Here is a 21,175-nt window from a genome sequence, read left to right as displayed (position 1 = left end):
AATTTTACTCTTCTAAAATAATTAATTCTTATACCCTATGTTCATAGGCTTTATTTTATTTTTTTAAAACGTATAGACGTAAACTATGTTACTGATACTCCAGTAATCTTTCACATTCGTAATTATTTTGATAAAGCAATCTGGTCCCAAGTTACAGGTATCATCTTTATTGCACCAGACAACTTTCTCTAACCTACTTCTACTTCTGTTGTGCTGTCTCTGCTGAGATACAAAGAGATTGATGAGTTGAATTTGGTATGAATATTAAAAATTCAATAGGTTGTGCTAGAAAACATACCTTGTATACTTTATCAGCAATGCTTTAGAACTATTTCCACAGGAACAGATTTTTTTTTTTAATAAGTTTTATATGAAGAAGAAAAGCAATTTGAATTTATGGAGGTTTTGTTTTTCTGATAGGTGGAAAGAGGCTGATACTTTTCTGAAAATTAATTTGTGTAGTTTATATTTAAAATAGAATGGGTTAAAATGCTTTCCCTGAGTACTTATGTACTTAGTGATGTTATCAGTAACATTGTTTACAACATGTGAGAATCACCCATTTGCCAGAGGCTTACTCAGGTGTAGTATGCTGCTTTAGTCTCACCTAAACACATTGCTGCCAAATTTTTGAGCTATATAGCATAGGTGGTACAGTGTGGAATTTCTTCAAGTGAGGTTTCCAATTTTCATATTTCTTAAAAATGTCAGAAGTATGTGACATCCGTTTTGTTCAGTTTACCAACCTGAAAATCGGAGAGGCAGCAAGATATCTCTCTCAGGATTGCTTAGTGTGGTAATATAGGTGGGAACTTAATGTAAGAGTTCATAGTGTTGGAACTCACTGCTACTAAAAAGCAGTAGTATCTCTTTTGGGGACTGACAATACTATTTTTAGGTGACCTCACACATTCTTACAGGCTTTAACATTTTGTTTTCAAGTGGAAAGTGATTTCAATGAGGAAGATATTGAAGAAATTACTAATTCCTAGTATAGCCTCAGTTTTGCTGTCTGAAAGAGTCACGTGCATTAGAAAATGGAATAACTCTACTAGCGCAGTGGTTTTCACTCAATTGCAGCCTTGTATTTCTGACTGCATTTCTTAGTTCTCTTAGTGCAGCAGAATCTTTAACTTTACAGCAGTTGACAGAATTAAAACACTCTTCTGAAAATTTGTTTAATTTTTTTTATAATATACAAAGCTTCTTATTTTACAATTCATTTTTCTTCACATTCATTCCTGCTTGCATATAAAACATTTTGCAGGGATGGGAGAGAGAGATAGAGAACTGGCATAAATCAAAAGAAACCTTACAATTCGCAGTGTGTTAGTTCTTAGTGTATTAGTTTTCAGTGGGCCAAGTTATTTATTAAATCCCAATTGATTATGACATAGTTCTACCCAGCTTTTCATTTAAAATGCAGAGCTGAGGCTTTTTGAAAGAACAAATGCTTTGTGGAAAAAAAAAAGGATGGTGAGGGGAAAAAGAAATTTAAACAATATAGGTTTTAAAAGTAGATTGGAGAGAAAGGAATCTTAAAAATACCACAGAAAGCAAAACAAAAGAAACACAGTTCTGAAAAGCCAGACCAAAATTATGCATTAACAAGTATATCGCAGTGGGTTTAATTCTGATATAATTACATTGAGTACAAACGGTAATTTAGACCATGCCAATCTTTTCATAACTAGTTATCAATATAGCCTTTGATGGCTAGATTTTTGTGGAAAGGAAAGAGGGAAGATATGGAAAGATACTTATTGGGTGAAAACTGCAGTGTGAAACAAGAACAGCAAATAGTCAGAGTTGCTTAATACTAACCAGAGGAATAGAATAGGAATATAAAAATAAGTGGAAAGTACAGTCTAAAATGAAAAGTCAAGAGCCATGATTCTAGAAGTAATATAATATAGTCTATATTTCATATACTTCTATATGAAATGTAATAATGTCTCTGAAATAGCTAAACTATTGAATTCCTTTTTAAATGTGCCTTTGAGTAGGAAAAATAAAGGCGATGATTAGGAAGTAAGGAAGACCTTTTAAAATTAAGTATTGATTCACTAAGAGAAAAAGTCATTAAAAGAGAATTAAGGTTGCCTGCCAGCAAATACAGAAGTTCCTAGATGAAGATTGACACTTGTGAAAATAAGAAAATACACTCCACAAAATGAAGTAAAAGAGTAAGAGCTGCTGAAATATGCAGTCAGAATAATAGCTCTACACTGTTCCTCTCCTTTATCTTGAATCTGTTAGGTTTTTTTATCATTGCCATCAAGAATGTTTTCAGACCATGTCAGTCTTCAATCCACACCTAAAATGTGGGAAGGCTAAGAAATATGAGGAATTTCTAAACTCTGTCTTCACCGGCTTTCCCAAGTCCCTTGGTAATACGGTTGAGCACGTAGATTAGTCAGTCTTATCCACAGCAAGATTTTCAAACCTGTTTTCAGGGTTCCCGGACCTGTGATACTGCATCTGGTGAGAGTCCACAGCAACATATGAGCACATAGGTTTAAGATTTTATACTTTGTGATCAGAGGTGTGGAATGAGATTATCAGTAGCTACTGCCATCACCTTTAGTTCAAATGTAGGGTGGTATTGAGGGTGGAGCACATATTTATTTCCCGCAGAAAAATTATTCTTAACCTTCACATAGAATATTAAATATTTTAGTAATAGGAAAAACTAACAGAAAAGAATACCCATCTGCAATGAATGCTGTCAGTATATCTGAGATCAAGTTATAGAAATAATGTAGGTATTTTAGGAGGAGGTGCACACATGTACATATGGTTTTGTAAAATCTATAGATGTGTTTGTGTAACTCATTTTTTTGTGGAAATCGTTTTTAACACAGATATGCAGACTTTATGTAAAAATTCAGATGCATTAGGTTTTCTGTTTTTCCATTTTATCATATCTAGAATTTCTGCATTTTCTTTCTAAAATTGATTAAGATTTATCTGTAACAGTGGGCTACTGATCTTTGATGGATCTCCTTGCTCCTTTTCAGTTTGTCTGAGCATAGAGATGTATAAAACATTGAAAGGAAAATTGTAATGAGTGGTTTTGAGGAATTTGTCCAAATTCCTTCATTACATCTTTCCATCCTTCTTTCGCTACTGATTCAGATCATTACTTTTCTGTTTGTTTATAGAGCAGTATTGCTTGAGCCTGTGTATGGCAGTAAGTTACCACGGGTATGCAATACTGACTGAGGGTAAAAACTCATTATGTTGAATGTAGACTCTTTTAAAATCATACTAATACTCAAATAATTATGTGAGAAAATTGATTCTGTGTGTATAAATACGTTACATTTTATTTTCTAGATTAAATCACAAAATCACAAATATTCTTCATATCTCATGAAATACAGCAGTTACTGTTGTGTCCTGTTCAGTAATTTGTGCCAGTGAGAAATATCTCTTTATTTGGACTATGAATATATTGACTCTGTACTTAATTTTTTAAGACAACTTAACCTACTGTTTATCGTTGTGTTATTATTGTTTTGGAAGTAGCAAATATAGGAGCACAGATAAGGCAGTAGAGATTTTTCTATCATTTTAGCTGAATTTATTTTTTCAGCTGAATTTTCAAAATAATACGGCATAACAGTCAGCTACTTTCTGTTTGAATGTACAGAGTGAGGGGGAGAAAGAATTTTTTTAGACAAAGGAACTGAAAATTGTTATTTGTTATATAATTATTACATAATTTTATTCTAAATATTTTGCAATATATTCTAAGGCACGAAGTTAAATAGTTAATATATTACTCAAGAGATGTATATGTAGTGAAAATTACTAGTGTAATATCTCCATCTAAGATATCAGCCAAGTTCAAAATTAGAGAAAAATTGTAAAGTAGAATTTGTCACAGAAGTTTAGAGGGGGTTTGAATCAGATTCCCATCCTGATTCTCAGTACAAAGTATACCTTCAAGTATTTTGTTGCCGTAATGAGAAATCATCTCAGGTAATTGAAGTAAAAAAATAAGAAAACTTAGTACCACAACAAAACCACAGAACAGAAACCCCATGAAAATAATTTGCTTAAGAAGGTTTTTATGTGTAATTCTGTGATAGCTTATGTTAAAAATAGGAACTCATGACATGGGCTGGTAGGGAATTGTGATTTTCCTGATAACGAAACGCATCCTGCATTTTAGTTCTCCAGTGAATTCAGGCAAATTCAAGAATTTTGATCTCTTTTTATTTTTATTGCTTTAGACTCAGTCTTTCCAGGACTCTCATAAATGTCATACTGATTGTTGAATCTAAAGCATCTTAATAAAGTTCAGAGTTGGGTTTCATTGTTCAGCAGCAATTCTTTGATGAAAGGAAATCAAAATGTAAGGATAAACAAAGGTAGCTGTTATATTTAAGGAGGAAGAAAGGGTCTGTCTTCACAGACTGACCAATTTTTAGTGATAGTTAAATCACAGAATCACAGAATATTAGGGACTGGAAGGGACCTCGAAAGATCATCTAGATCAATCTCCCCGCCGGAGCAGGAGCACCCAGACGAGGTTACACAGGAAGGTGTCCAGGCGGGTTTTGAATGTCTCCAGAGAAGGAGACTCCACAATCCCCCTGGGCAGCCTGGGCCAGTGTCTGTTACCCTCACTGAGAAGAAGTTTCTTCTCAAATTTAAGTGGAACCTCTTGTGTTCCAATTTGAATCTGTTACCCCTTGTCCTATCATTGGTTGTCACCGAGAAGGAGCCTGACTCCATCCTCATGACACTCACCCTTTATATATTTGTAAACATTAATGAGGTCACCCCTCAGTCTCCTCTTGTCCAGCTCCAGAGCCCCAGCTCCCTCAGCCTTTCCTCACACGGGAGATGCTCCACTCCCTTCAGCATGTTTGTGGCTGTGCTGGACTCTCTCCAGCAGTTCCCTGTCCTTCTGAAACTGAGGGGCCACAGCTGGACACAATATTCTAGATAGGGTCTTACCAGGGCAGAGTAGAGGGGAAGGAGAACCTCTCTTGATCTACTAACCACCCCCCTTCTAACCCACCCCAGGATGCCATTGGCCTTCCTGGCCACAAGGACCCAGTGCTGGCTCATGGTCATCCTGCTGTCCACCAGGACCCCCAGGTCCCTTTCCCCTACACTGCTCTCTAATAGGTCATTCCCCAGCTTATCCTAGAACCTGGGGTTGTTCCTACCCAGATGCAGGACTCTACATTTGACCTTGTTATATTTCATTCAATTTTTCCCTGCCCAACTCTCCAGCCTGTCCAGGTCTCTGGATGGCAGCACAGCCTCCGGCGTGTCAGCCACTGCTCCCAGCTTGGTGTCATCAGCAGACTTGCTGATAGTAAACTCTATTCCCTCATCCAAATCGTTGATGAATATATTGAATAATAACAGCTCCAGTACTGACCCCTGAGGCACTGCACTAGATCCAGGCCTCCAACTGGACTCTGCCCCATTGACCATGACTCTCTGGCTTCTTCCCTTCAGCCAGTTCGCAGTCCACCTCACTACCCGGTCATCCAGACTGCACTACCTCAGTTTAGCTGTAAGGATGCTGTGGGAGACTGTGTCAAATGCCTTACTCAAGTCAAGGTAGACCACGTCCACTGCTCTGCCATCATCCATCCATCTTGTAAAGTCCTCATAAAAGTCAATGAGGTTGGTCAAGCACGACTTCCCCTTATTGAAGCCGTGTTGACTGCCCCTAATGGCCCTCTTATCCCTGATATGCCTTGAGGTGGCACCAGGATAAGTCATTCCATCAGTTTCCCAGGGATGGAGGTGAGGCTGACCGGTCTATAGTTACCCACGTCCTCCCTCTTGCCCTTTTTGAAGACTGGAGTGACATTTGCTTTCCTCCATTCCTCAGGCACCTCTCCCGTTTGCCAAGACTTGGCAAAGATGATGGAGAGTGGTCCAGCAATGACCTCAGCTAGCTCCCTCAGTACCCATGGGTGCATCCCATCTGGACCCATGGATTTATGGATGTCCAGATTGCCTAATTGCTCCCTAAGAATGAAAGAAAGAAAAATAATCCTCACAGAGCCTACCACCTGCAGATTTAGGAGTAGCCAGCATGTGAACAGCCTGACTCTTTTTTTTCTGATTAAAAAACACTGAAACATTGCTACTTCTCATGGTGACCTGTTCTCAACTCTGTGCTGTGATGGGAGTCATTGCATCCGTAGTTGGGTCGACATGAAGTGGCTCTCACATTTAAATAAGGGATTTAGAAATGGGCTACAGGACAAGTGAAAAGAGTCATATGTGTGGTGAACAGAATCATGTCATACTGCAGAATGACTGGCAGTCTGCCACACATTTTCAGAACTTGATCATGAATACAAGTTTAATCTCTTCTTCATACTTCTACCATTTGTAGTCTCTCATATCAGCACTCTGGAAAAAAAAAAAAAAAAAGTTGCTGTATTTAGCATTCAAAAAGCAGGAGTGGAGAAGAGAGAAATTTGTATAATCGCTCACCTTTCTCCTTGTAGCAGAAGCCAGACCAAGTGTGCAGCTTGCATTATCATCTCTCAGTCTCACTGTTTACTGGCTCAGTTTGCACTTGGTGACATTATTTGACATCTGATTGCCTGTGTGCACATACCTGCAAGCAATATGTGCCTGTTATACATTTTTGACAGTAATAGCCTTCTATTGGTTTATAAAAATCAAATGATATGAAATGAGAAAGTGTTTCGTCTCAACGCTCCTGTGCATGCACAGAGAAGCGACGTGGTGAAGAGAGATGGAATCTGTGGTGTTGGGAAAAGCACCTGCCTCATCACAGAGGTTGTGTGACACAATTGCTGCTGGCAGGGGGCTGACCAGGACCGGGGAGGAAAATGTACTGTTCTCTGTGTGAGCAAAAAATCAGAAAGAGTGTTCCTCAAGTAAAATGACAATTCAAAGCCTGGAGTTTCTAATGAGCTGCTAGTATATGTAAAACTTATGTTTATTCTTAGAGTGATGTGGCATTGTCAGCTCAATGATTGATTCACAAAACCAGCCTGCTTCAAATCTTCAAACCAACAAAGGTTTACACATTCTAGGGATGAAAACAATGCCACCAAGCCAAGTAGTAGAAGGGGAAGTAGCTTGTAAAAGTAGTTGAAATCGCTTTTCTGAGAAGGGTGAATATATATTTGTAAAATCAAAACAGAAAACCCACAAAAGTTCCTGCACGAAAAATATATTACTGTTACAGTAAAGGTTGATGCATCATGGCCTATTCTTCATGCTTCAGCATAATATCTTATGTGAATGTAGCCTTCCAAACAAACAAAACCACACAAAAAAACCCCAATCCATTAAGCAAACACTTTAGCAAAAGAGTGAATTGTATTCAAAGCTGAGTGATCTGATGCTTTCTTATTCAACTCTTTGATAAGACGGGTGAAAGTAGGAAAGGAAATACAAAAGTCCCCTGTCCCAAAGGATTATGGGGTGGTGAATTCTAATTGGGACGTAAATCATGTTTGTGTTATCTGTGGAGACTGGCCTCTGTTTGTTAATTGGCATGCTGAGATCATTTTGAAATGGTTGATATAACACCGTGGTCCATTGAACAGGAAGCTCTGCTGTTTTCACAGTTTGATAATCAATGCATCACTGCACACAATTCCTTTCAAATGTGTGTTTGTTTGTCCTGTTTGCTTAATTGAACAGCTGCAATTACTGTTACATACAACTGAATGTTAATTCATGGAAGAAGAGAATTTTACTTCCTCATTATGATTTCATGTATAAATTGGAAACCTATGTAACGTTAAGTGTTAATTGAGTGCACAAATTCATAGGTTTAATCAACCAGACATGATAAATCATATTTTGTACAAGAAAGAATTGAATATTAGCTGAGTTTTTCTTTTTAGTTCAGCATTGCTTTATTAATAGGCATACACCTCCTTCGTAAGAACAATTGCTACTTGAAAACTTGTGGAAGAATACAGTATTGTCTTATAGAATAACTTACATTGATGAATACAGTTCATTGCCTTCTCCTGATCTCTGGGACAAATATTAACAAGTTTGTGGTGATAAATTTTGCTTCATGATTCACTGAAATATTTCCGATGTATTTAAGCCCTTAACGGAACTTACGGCATGACAGTACTCTCAGTTGTTGCTAATTTTGCAAAGTGTTATTTAAGGTGCTGTAACAATCCAGTTAGAGCGTGAGTTTGTGTTTCAGGGTGGTTATGCTGCCTACCGGTATGCCCAGCCTGCCACTGCCACTGCAGCTGCCTACAGTGACAGGTAAGGCCTCATTTACTGCTGCTAAATATTTCACTAGTGGAAGTTGAAGATGATTCTATAAATTTGCCTTGTTGAAGTCTCATAAATGTCTTGTTGCTCTGCAGATAATTGTGATATCTAAAGCAGGCTGTTTTATTGTAATCCATGAATAGCCATAAATTGAGAGATTTTAGGCTTTAATTGAGAATCAGGCATGAGATGTGCACATTCTCAAGCTGTAGATCATCCAGTTAATGTCAGTGACCCTTGTACAATGTAGACAAATATATGTACAGCTTCATGATGGTCTACTACTAAAGATCATTATTCGTCTTAGGAGTGTTATTTCAGTTGATTTAGAACCTGAACCTATTGCGTGCCCTCAGTTCTCATTGACGTTGTTTTAGTCAGTGAAAATTGAGAATGAATTGTGTCTAAGCTTGAACTATCCAAGGCAAACCAGTATTTTTTCCATCTGCATTATTTTTTAAGCATTTGATTTTTTTCAGTACTGGGGGAAAAAAAAAACCAAACAAACCAACCAACCAAGCATAAAACCCCCAGTTATTCTTTTAATCTGTATTTTTTATCCTGCAAATGTAAACCACATTTGGTGGAAATAATACCAGGACTAAAAGATTATTAAAATCTTCGTAAGAGAAACATGCAAAGACTTAACTTCTATAAATGAAAAGCAATGTCACATAAATTAACTTGGCTTCTTGCAAAAAGAAAATTGAGACCCCTTTGAAGTCAATGTCTAAATTGTTATTGACTTCAGTAGGAAATAGGATTTTGTCAAATTGCATAAAATTAAGTCTTTGCAGTGTTTGGACATGATGTTGTAGTGAAAAGAAAAAAAAATAAATCCTATGTTTTCTTCATAAACGATCCCCTTGACAAAATCTATGCTATCTTTAATACTTTTCAAGTACTTGAAGAGTGTACAGTCATAAAGGAAGGATGTATATTGTGAAAGACAGATACATACATGCATTTTGCTTCAGAATAGTGGTAAGAATTAAGGTCATACTTCTCAATTCCTGAGATAAGAAAATTTTCCCTTGGAATCATGGAGGTAATTTCTTAAGTCCTGAACATGTATTGAAAAAAATTCTTTAGATGCTAAATCAGACATTATTTTAAATGTTTCTGTTTCTTAAAGAAATCAACAGATTTAGAAATTTCAGTGAACCGTTTCTTAGATTGAAGTGCTGTTCATGGATTCTGTATTTTTAGAACAAAGTACCATGGTATGAATGTTACAATGCTATGCATGCATATTTGCCTTTCAAATGCTTATTCTGGGTAATGAAAATATACTTTTTAAAGTTATGTGAATAAAATAATTTGCATGTGTGGCTGAGGCATGCTGTGTCAGACAGGTAAGCAAGTTACTTTCTATTAATTTTGGGTCAGTAATACCAACTAGGTGTGTGCTGTATGCACTTTGTTTGCGATGTACTATGTCTGCTTAGGGTAACCTACAAAGGTAAAGTTCTACTCAGTAGTTTCATTTCATTTCCACAAAGGTATGTTAGCATGTCACAGCTCTAGTGTTTTCCTATGAGCTTATAATACAAAACAATTCCTGCTTCTAAAAGCATTAGTAAACCGAAAGGACAGAATTATAAATAACCTCCTGTGGTTAGTCATTTTTTGTCAGATATCATTCAGGTGTCCCTGGATCATTTTATAGGTCTTTTATTCCTATGCATAAAAGAATTTCTGAAAATTATATGTGACATAGAGAAACTGAACAGTATCAAGATTACTTTTAAATGCTTTAGTTATGAATTAGTGTACCTTCTCATAAAACAAATCAAATGCTGTAAGATAAAACATCCGTTGGTCACATGTTCTGCTATGGGTAGAGAGTCAACACTAAGAGTTATGCTCAGGAAAAAAATAAAGGATTTGTCTAAGAAGTCAGTGCTCTTAAATGCTGTAAAGGAAGCTTGAGATGGCATCAGTAGTAATGCAGTTGTTACAACCCTTAATTATTTTTTTGAAAAATGTCTAATTTCCAGATACACTTTGTGTATAATTAGAATTGTAATAACCTGTCTTTCCTTGCATAATTTTAAATATCTTAAACGAATTTTATATCTTTTGGATTTTTTTTTTTTTTTTTTAATTTAGCTTCTCTTTTTAAATGTGGTCACTCTGCTTCCCCAAAATGAATGATTTATGGGGGAATGCTAAAACTAGCATAGCTCCCTGGTCAGCCCCCTGCTCAAACATTTCTTTATATATGGGAAACTATGTGCAAACATGGATACCTCTGATTACTCACAACCACAGTTGCTGAATTTGATTACATTTTCATTCATTTTAAAATTAATTTAATTTATCAACTCCTGTGAATTATTAATACTGAAAGTGCTGAAATATAGTTCAGTACAACTGCTTTTATCTTTTTTCCTCAATGTAATAATTATCTACTGTCCTCTGACAAAATTAAAGATTCTGTATCTCCTTATACACTACTCTTGATTGATTGATTGTTGATTTGAGCCCATATTTAGTTTAATTACACATGCAATATATTTACTGTTTACATGTAAACAATGCCCAGAAAAATGTAGTGAGGACCAGTGAGTATATACTATTGAAGCAGTGACATATTGTGGAAATACTACTTTATATTAATTTAAAAAATAAAAATGGTGCTTGTTTGTTGTTTTTTTTTTTTTTTTTTTTAAAATCACAGCTCATATACATGATGAATGCCAATGTTCCATATTTGACATGCTTCTTAAGTCAGAAGATGGAAAGAGGAAATCTTTAGATTTGAAACATGTTTGGGTAAATTAAAAAAATAAATAAATAAAAAGGTTAGCAGAAAGATTTGGGACTCCAGAATCAATACACTAAGTCAATGCATAATGATCACTGTAAGAGAGCTCTATTGTGAAGAAATGCAATGGTATCCTTGTTTGTCACAGCTGGAAATATTGCTGGAAATAGGCAAAGAACAGAAATACAGGGGAGAAACACATGGCAAAGAAATCTCATGAAACAAATCAACGCAAACCCTTAAGTATTTGCTAAGACAAATCATCTACTCCTGAAAACAATTTCACAACCAAGGTAGACCTTTCAGATGTCAATAAAATGATGTACAGCTTTTATTCAGCTTTTATGGAAGATTAAAAATAAATATATTTAAAAAGTATAGTGTTAGATTTCTGTCCAAGTCTGAAGAGAAACTAGCCAAGTCATCAAGTTTTGTATTTATGAGGTAGAAGTCAAAGCATGGCAGTGGGGCGTATTGTCATTTTGTCATTGCATGTTCACTTGGTGTTGCTAGTATGTCTGTAATGCTGTATTGGATTTGACAGATCCATCACATAGCTCAGTGAATGGCTTGCTTGAACTAAGCCTATGGGCAGACTTATTCACATTGGTTGGCTATTGATTTTGTGTTTTATGATTTGATTATTGCATCTTCGATCGGATACGAAAAATGTTCCTTTCTTGCATATTAACTTTGTCAGCAATATTTATGAAAGTATATAGGATAGCATAATAGAACAAAACCCCAATAATAGTAAAGTAGCCTTGTCTGAACGGCAGTCATTTCACTTGTACTGCTTGCTAACCCTGTTATACTTAATAATGATAATTATGTGTGTTTATATATGTATGATTGTGTATTCATATATACACACACATTCCCCATGCACCACCACCCACAAACACGCGTGCACACACACACACACATGTACAGAGGTGTTTTGCTCTGAGCATAATTCCCTTTTTCTAATACAATGTCAAATTTAAATTTCACTGCGAACAATGGGAAGATTCCCATTGACTTCCCGATTTTCTGGATTAGGTTCCTCAGCACTGGAAGCTGAACTCTTTGTTTTTGTTTTTGGTTTTTGAGAATATTTTTTACGTAACACTTTGTAGCACAAAATATATTTTTTTCCACTATCAGTTTGTGTTACATGTTCTGTGGCCATACATAGGATTTTGTATGAAATGTGAGATGGGAGATCTTGTCATATGGAAGCTGTGTACCTTCCAGATGTGAAATCTTACTCCCTGTAAAATCCTAAGTGCAGTATTCATTTTTGTCAAAATACTAGTGTCCACAGAGATATAATTTAATATATTTTCCAGTTCTCTTTGGGCAAGTAATTGAGAGTTAATACTTGATACTTATGGTCAGATTATCCTAAAGTAGAATAGGTACAGATTTATTTTATTTGTAAACATGCTCATTAAAGAATGCAAAATCAGGATGAAGAATAAAAATAAACAGAAAATAAAATGTGAGCTTCTGTAGATGGAGGTGATTTTTTTTTATATATATTGTAGACTTTCAGATCTATTTTATGAATAAGCAATGAAAACCACTATAGTTTTATTCAAATTACTTTATCTTATTGAAGATCTGGCTAGTGATATATACTGAAAAATCAAGGTTTTGAGAGCATATAAAAGATAATAGCATCTTCAGTCAGAATTTAATTTTCCATTAAATAATTTTATAGAAGGATAAATTTCTTAAAATGTTGTACTTTATTTGTGTCATGATTGTACTTTTTAAGATTTAGGAAAAAGAGCTTCTATACACAGTTTTAATGTCTAAAGTAACCAGGTTGGAAGAGAAAAAGGAATAGAATATAGTGATAACTTTACTCTTCTACTACCAGCTGGAACCCTCAAACCTTTTGAATTTTGCTATACAAGTTGAATCTTTAGAACTTGAGAAGTTTTTGAGACAAGATGATACATAAGCAACAATCGTGTAGACCGTATCCTGAGCTACTCACATTTTAAGAATGAAAAGGGTCAGTTAGTATCTTAACTAGATACAAAGGTTGTATTTAGCTTTTTTAACAGCAATGACATAGCATATATTTGACTCTTCTTCAAACACTTAGGTTTGATGTGGTGATGTTTGACTGTTTTTTTTTCTGGGTATCCTGTATGGTAGCTAAAGCTTGTTTATTCCCTAATACTGTAAATAAAAATCAAATCATTCACTTTGCTGTTACAGAGAGGTAATGAATTTGGACATTACTTATTAGGCTTGTATGTCTTTATGTCTGTATCTGATCTGTGGCAAACTAGAGGATCACTGGCACCATGTTAATATTTCATAATCCATATTGATCACTCAGATCACAGTTTTTGGAATGACTGCAGTATAAGACTAGTGTTAAAGGCATAACAGTACCTTTTAGTGAAAGAATTAGAAAATAGAAGTGGATGATTAAAGAGAATGTAGTAGAAAAAAACCAGCTTAAAATACTATGAATAGGGAGTTTAATGTAAAGCAATTTGAAAGGAATTTCCTTAAATAAAAAATGTATGGCATAGCATACTTTCTAGTGATCGAAACATGGTTCATTCTAAAATACTGTAGATACACCGCTTTTTGGGGAGACACAGGGAGTCCTATAAATGCAGGAAAACATGGCAAAGAATTACATTTCATAAAAATATAATCTACAAAGTCTAGAAAGCTACTTTATATACTTTGTTTTAATACATTTCTCTAATATTTGGTAAAATTAACATGTTTTCTGGTACTTCTAAGGCTTGATTCACCTCTGTGTAACATCAGTATTCATGTAATATCCATGTTTCTATTAAAACTACTCCACTAGTTCAGATGTGAGGTAATACAGTAGTGGAAAAGCTTAGGGTTCCTGGCCCAGAATGATGGTAAACACCAATTATGAAACTTTTGTCATGTCAGAGCTTGTATTCTTCATACCCTGCTTCTACTTTTCTTTCCTGTAAATTCCGTTGTCTTTCAGTGTTACATCGAGGGATATTTTAAGACTCCCCATAGACAAGGAAAGTCTTGGCTATTACTGTAGAATCTGGTTTGGCATCTGTGCTGGAAATCATTAAGAAAAAGTTGGGAGAGAAGGCAGAGGAACACTAGAGCCTGGATTTCCATGCCTGGCTTCAGAAAGTGCTCCAGGTTTAAAGGTGCTGAGTACTTTTGCTGCCAGTTTCTTCTTGAATATAGTGGGAGCCGTTAAATACTTACCATAAAGAAAAAAAAATAAAAAAATCAGTGCACCTATTCTGACATTTACATTTTAGCTTCACTAGCCTTGCTTTCTTTTTTTATTTTTTTCTCAGATGTAGCCTATATGAGGTTATATAGCATGAATTGTAGCTTGGGAGATGCTTTAAAATAAAAGTTCATAGTAATAACTCTGATTATAAATATATTCCTGGATGCATTTTCATGCATGCTTCTCCTCTAAAAAGAGGAAAAAAAGGATCGGTTAACGTTTTTAAAGCAAGAATTACTCCTTTAATAGTTCATATGGGCTTTTTTGCTCTTAGAGGATATTGAGGGAAAGAGTGACTAAATTTTAAAGTGTGTTATATTCAGCAGACTGGATAAATACGGAGTTAGGGAGTTACTAAAACATTGATTCCTAATCCAACAGACCAAAACTGTTACAGTCTATTGGGTCAGTGCCTGTGACATGATAGACCACAGCAGTTCCTTTGGACATGTCAGTGTCTAATTATACACTTTTTAGTTTTCAGATCATTGACTTGATAGACCACAAAGAGGCAGATTAGAGCATGTGATAAATCTTGTCACCCTGAGTGCTTCCACTGTGAGTGCTTTAAAAGCAAGAAGGAATTAGGAGCATTGTGAAAGGGTTAGAGAGAAGATGAAGGAATGAAATGTTATTAATAAAATATGGAATGAACTGGATATAGTTTGTATGGATTAGCCACGTAATTTGTAATGTGTTTGAGGCAAGGTGAGGAAGTATTAGAAGAACAAATTTAAAATAACTATGTAGATGGAATCAATCAAGAAAGAGGCAATTTATGCTCTTGCATGTTTTTGCTGTAGTGTTTCCCATCTCAAAGGAGTCTAAAGCATTTGATTAGGTATTTAAATAGAGTTATTTTTTTCCACATGCCTTTGGCCTTGTCAAGTTTCTAATACTCTAGGAACACACTTGTGGGAAAACAGCGGTTTGTAAGAATACTTCACAGCAGGAATAGGAGGAGAAAGTTTACCCTTGTATCCTAAAGAACAACTTTTTGTTGAAAACTGCTACAGGATATTTCATATAAACGCAGAAGAAAAGTAAGGTCTTCATTTGATCCAAAAGTGTAGCAGCCTCTAAACTTCCTTTGTGTTTCTTGAATGAATTCTTAAATAAACCTGACAAGGTTTTCATATCAATGGTATTTTAGTTATAATTATTTTGTCAAGTAATTGTAAAGTCATTCAAACTTAAAATAATTTAAGGAGAAAGAATTGTTGCTATTCATGATTGCTAAAGAAGTTTATAGTTTTACCTCTGTATGTTAGGAGACTTTATTGTGGATGAAGTGGTGGTTACTAGTAAGCTATAATAATTGTTATGAAATCAGAATGTTTTAATGAGGTATTGTCTTAAAGATCACATGAAATACATAAAGAATAAATCCCTCCACAAAATAAATACATATTTTGTCATGTATTTTACTGGATAAAATACTGATTCTTTACAGAAGGTGGACTTTGAAATGCTGTACTTTTAGCCCTAAAGACAGTGAAAATATGGCCAAAATATCATAATAAACAAAATTTTGAAATATCAATGATAAAACTTCAAAACCAGCCTTAATTTAGCAGTCTTGGTTCATACTAATGTGAGTTTACATTGCTCATAGGGAGCACTTCTGAAGTAAAGTTACTGGATTACTTCTTCAAGGATTTAGTTAAAGTATATAGACTGTGTTAATCAGAGTAAAAGGCAAATAATCTTAGAGCAGTGATGCCACTGAGATTGGTCTGAATTCTACTATTGGTATATGTGGTGTTCAGAATTTCACCTATTAGTTTTAAGTTCCACTTCAAAATGTTAAGATCCACTTACAAATCATGTGTTCCTCTTGCAGATAAATATGCATATTTATGCTATGTATATTGTATTATTAATAGTAAATACGTTTATACTGTGTGTAATATATCGTGTAATCCTTCATACACTGAAAAATTTCACTGCTACGGCAGGTAGTATGAATTAGAACTAAGCATATTTGTACAGCTGTGATTTAAAAAACTAAATAAATCAAGAAATAAAATATGTAGATTTAAAACGCAGATGAAAGGCCTACAGATTTTTTCACTGGATGTGATACAGGACATCCATGTTTTGGCAATCTATTAAAAGTGAACACGTTTTTCACGACAGCTATACTGAGTTGCATAACAACTATATTAAATTGCAAAGTACAGCACCTATTTGCTAGAAATTTCCTTTATACAGTCTTAGAGGGATAATGGAGGAGAGAGAGGGTTGAGTTCATATACAAGATGTTGCCATGGAAGAATTTTAGCTATACTCTATGCAGTATGGAAACCTTGTCATTTCCCTAATAGGCTTTACAATATTGGTATTAGGCTATGCTGAAAGGACTCTCTCTCTTAGAGCATTTGAGTGGGTTATTTAGTGCAAAAGGAGGGCTAAAAAAGATTCCTGTCCATCTCCTTGGGAAAGCCTGATATAAGAATGCAAATTATGAGAAAGCATCTTTTGTTGAACATTTTTCTCTTTAGGGTTTTGGTTTTTGTTTTTTTCATACCTGAATGGAACAATACAGACATATCAGTGGTATTGGAAATGCACATTTCCACTAGTGTCCAGAAGAGACAGGGATTTTTTTTCTTCTTCTCTTCTTGAAGCTGTACTTTTCACAATTGCAGAAGTGCTTTTTGGTATTAAAATCAATTATTCCTATTCAACAAGCTGTGTGACTGGTTGCAAGATAAAGTTTAATGAGAGAGATTTCTTAACTTAGTGGTCTCCTGCTGTCTTTGGCAGCCTGAATTATGTTAGAGGCATCTTGTCCTTGGCTAAATCATGCTGAAATGTCCTGTATCGAGCACAAAGAAGAGATAAATAGAAAGCAATGCAGAGGTGACTAACCTGGCAGTCGAATTAAGGGCTTGGTTAAGCCTCCTGGGAAGAGGAATCTAGTGCCATTTGTGATGCTCTGGGGCATGTGGGAGCCCCGTGCAGGCAGAGGTGACACCAGAGCTTCTGCAGTGGCAGCTGAGTCCAGGCAGATGGACGAGCTGCTTTTGCTTGGTCAATCAGCATGAGCTTTAGTGTTTTCTGTGAGGTAATATTTACAGAAGTAGCTACATTGATTTATTTTGATGCAGGGTTTTACTCCATATGCTTCCAAGGCTTGCCTCAAAATTTCACAAAAGAGCATTTGATGAAATGAGCAGGAATGATGGAGGTGGGAGATGCATCTTTTGACAAGGAAAGCAGAATGCTCAAGTGAAAGCAGAATAGCTGTGTCTTCCTCTTTGTCTTGGCATTAGTAGTAGTAGTTAGGTTGAACAAGCCATGCTGGAGAAGAGAGGAACCCGACATGGAAGAAATCAGTCTAAAAGTAAAATATACTTTCCTGATGCACATCAGGTCAAACAAGTTGCAGTTAGTGTTATTGAAGCTTGATACGGCACAAATTACTTTGTACTCATAGTTTTATTCTTACTTCATTTAGTATGTCTTATAGGTATGGCTGTAAAGCTGTTTAGTTGTCTTTGTCTTGTGATTCAAATGCTATGAGATTGATAATGTACTTTGATCTTACAATAACGGGAATAGAACGCATGACAATAGCAAAATCATCCTTCTTATTACAGATATTATACTAATATTAAAAAGTTTTAATTCTTTGATAGCCTTGGTATTAAATTTAGGCCATCAGAAGGAGGGAGTTGGAAAGACTTCATAAAATGATTTTAGAGGGAAGCTCTGAAACTTTGTCCATAGTTGAGTATTACAGAAACTGTTCAAGCAGCCAGCCATCAGCTGTGTTATAATTCATAGTGAAAAAGCCCTCAACATTGGAGTCCTAACAAGAGCAATGAAGCCTTAAAGTTATGGGCATGAAGGAAAAGGAAAGTGTCTTTAATAATATCGTGGAGAAATGTATAGCTGTACCGTGTATAACACATCTGGGAAAAATCATTGCTACACTATATAGTTAGCACCAGATCCTTGGAGAATCCAAGTTGGAACAGCTCCAGCAAAGTCAGTGCTTTCAGTTAAGCTGCATCAATTTTACCAGCTGAGATTCTGATCCATGAAATCTAAATACTGACTGCATTTGTATATCCCATGGTGGTCTTACTAGAAAAAAGTCAACTGATTAAATATAGTTTAAATCTTCCCACTGTAGCTTCTGTTCAGTATTGTGTTTGCCTTCATTTAATTTCCTATGTTCTGGTGCTCTGCACTGTTTTCAGCAGGTGCTATATTTTTGGGAGGGGGGCTGCACCTCTGCGTTAAGTGAAATTATTTCTGTCTAGTTTTGTGAAGTTAGTAAGCAAAGTCCAAGAATTCTGGTGTATGAAACATAATCTCTATATGTAAGTGGATTATAATTTCTTTTACATTTCAGATTTCCTAAAGTTAGTGTGCCTATTTTTAGGGAAGTCCTGATTTCTTAAAGTCACACTTGACCTCTATTATGGCTTCTATTTTATGGAAGCTGTGTGTTCCCAAGAAGAGTGACTAACAACTTCTGCGAGTGCTGGGTGTAATAACATGTTTTTCAAAATTTTGTTCTTAATCGTGTACTATGTAAAATATAAATAGTTTTGAAAAGTCCAACCGTCACCCAGCCTTTTAGGGAGAAGATAGGACACAGGCAACACTTAATAACTTGTCTCATGTGCCCTAAAATTATAGGTTCTTATACCCACAATGACTGAAATATGTAAACTTCCCAGACAGAGCTGTGAGTACTTTTGTACATCTGAAGAACAGCAGAGCCAGTGACTCTAGGAGGGAAAATGTGGTAGTAGCTTAATGCTCTTTTAGTCATATGTAATAGTGCAGACAAAGAAAGGAGAGCACATCCTTTCCCAAGGTGGGGGGGACCATACGGAAACTCAAAGTAATTAGGTTGGAATTGTGCTTCCCGATGGTTACATCCCTCAAGTCATAAAGAAAGAGCGTCTGAGATCTGTTCTCTGAATTGCTTCCTATCTGCCACTTCCAGGTTCTGAATTTTCCAACTAAAAGTACAGTAGCCAAATCCTGTACGAGTCAGGCAGGATCAGCAGTTAGGTCTGTACTGGACATCCACTCTCTGCTATGAGCTTCTGCTCTTCCTGAGTGCCGTTGTACTTCAAGTTGCCACTGACCTTAAAAATAGAGTGTATTTAGATATAGAAAATGTGACAAAAGTTGCATATATTTATGTGAAACTCATTTATCAGAGTTTCAGATTTTAGGAAAACTTTCACTTCATTTTCTCAGTGAGGAGAAACTACCGACTTTCCACATGTGAAGGAGCCTAAAGTTTAATATTGTATCAAAGATGTTATAAAACACAATTCCTCTTTCTCTTCTGGTATCTATTTGACAGTCCAGTTGCTGAGATCACTGGTATTAGTATTTTTGAGGATGGAAGCGTTAAGGGAATTTTGGAAAAGTTTGAAGGAAAGCCAAAGATGTTCATTAAACAACGATGGTGTTAATACTCTGACTTAGTTCTTCCTGATTGAGCATGTAAAATACACATACACTAAAAGCTAATCAACCTCACTGGGATATCAGGTATCTAAAACTTGAAACTAAGTCTCAGAATACATAGATTAAGAGATAATCAAGACTATTTAAGCATACCTACAGGAAATATTTTTGTAGAAATAAAAGCTAAAAATATGACATAGTAATTACAAATTGTTGACATGGTTCTACTAAGTTTCACATATAAAGCCTTACCTAAGCATAAATTCAGCGTTGATATGCATGCAGCTTTTGTGTTAGGTCAGTCTGCTTTAGAATGAATGTATAGAAGCTTTTTCTGTACTACATCAGCAAACTTAGGGTGACTTGTCAGAAGCAGGACTGTAAAAGACAGCTCTTGAAAACGGGTAGATGCAACATTTTGGTAAGGGAAAGTACTGACAGAATATACTTGTGAAATATCTTAGACCTCTTCATTAATCGTGGTAATATAAACATGCTGAAGAAATTAGGTTATGATATGAAAAAAAAAAAATTGCACAGTCCAGAAGGCCTAAATTCTGTGAGTGCATAACATTTACTGAAGTTATTTTTAATTAGTAACATTTTTCACTAAATAGTGTATATCATGAAAAACCTTAGTCAAGCTTCATTTAAATTCCTGTTCTTCCTTAAATATTTTTGTTCAATACTTTGTTATCTAAGTAATTCAATTCAGTGGCATGATTTGATTTAGAATAGGATACTTTTAGTCAGGTGATAAAGTTGAACCTGAAAATATTTTGAAAGAGCAACCAATCACTTACTATTACTTTTGCTGTCCTCTCCCTCTGTTTCTATCTGAATTCAGGAAACACAGCGAACGTTAAAATATTTTTTTTTTCCAACATCAAAAATATCTCTTATTACCACCCTGGTAAAAATCTATGCTCGATTTCAATTTACTAGAAGAAATAAGAAATTGATATATAGGATTGAGACAAGTAATAGGATGCAGAAATGTTTGCTCTTGGGAAATAGCTGCTCCAGTGGAACACAGCTATTTTCAGTCCCAGAAGTACATTTTCATGACCCACACTCTGTGAGTTTCTATCAGAGAGCTCAGACTGCCGACGAGTGCCACACCAGCTCTCAAAAGGGTTGCACTTAGCCCAGGGTGTGAATATCTGGCAAGCTGAATATATCCAACTGTACGTTCAGATCAATGTACTTTTCACATTACTCTTCCAATTTGTTTATCTGTTTATCTCCCTTACAACCAGTAACAACTTCTAAAATTAAACCTAAAACGCATTATGAATTTTCACCATACCTTACTTGTGAGTTGTTTAAGCCTTGTATGCTCAGTGCAGTTAGTGCACAAAATTGGTCTTTAAAGAGAAAACCTGTACGTTTGCAAAGGACTGAGTTAGGTTTTCCACATCTGTACTTTAAGACAGATAGAA

The 21,175-nt window shown here is 35.5% G+C and overlaps 1 protein-coding gene across 16 annotated transcripts in view; it reads left to right on the top strand.

Moving 5' to 3' along the window:
• The window catches only part of RBFOX1 (RNA binding fox-1 homolog 1), a gene marked incomplete at both ends in the record, with an annotated part of 262,864 nt that overhangs the window by 224,022 nt on the left and 17,667 nt on the right, over positions 1-21,175 (top strand). For 12 of the 16 annotated variants that reach the window (XM_080354223.1, XM_080354222.1, XM_080354218.1 and 9 more), the window contains one exon: positions 8,195-8,259. In XM_080354223.1, coding sequence (XP_080210349.1) covers positions 8,195-8,259 — 65 coding nt within the window. Of the gene's footprint in view, positions 1-3,164; positions 3,208-8,194; positions 8,260-21,175 lie in introns of all 16 variants that reach the window. The other 4 variants (XM_080354213.1, XM_080354212.1, XM_080354219.1 and 1 more) reach the window with 1 other exon arrangement.

This window comes from Nesoenas mayeri, assembly GCF_963082525.1.
Source record: "Nesoenas mayeri genome assembly, chromosome: 15".
NCBI lineage: Eukaryota > Metazoa > Chordata > Aves > Columbiformes > Columbidae > Nesoenas > Nesoenas mayeri.
Note: the sequence above shows the minus strand (reverse complement) of the source record. Positions and strands in the feature narration are given on the sequence as shown.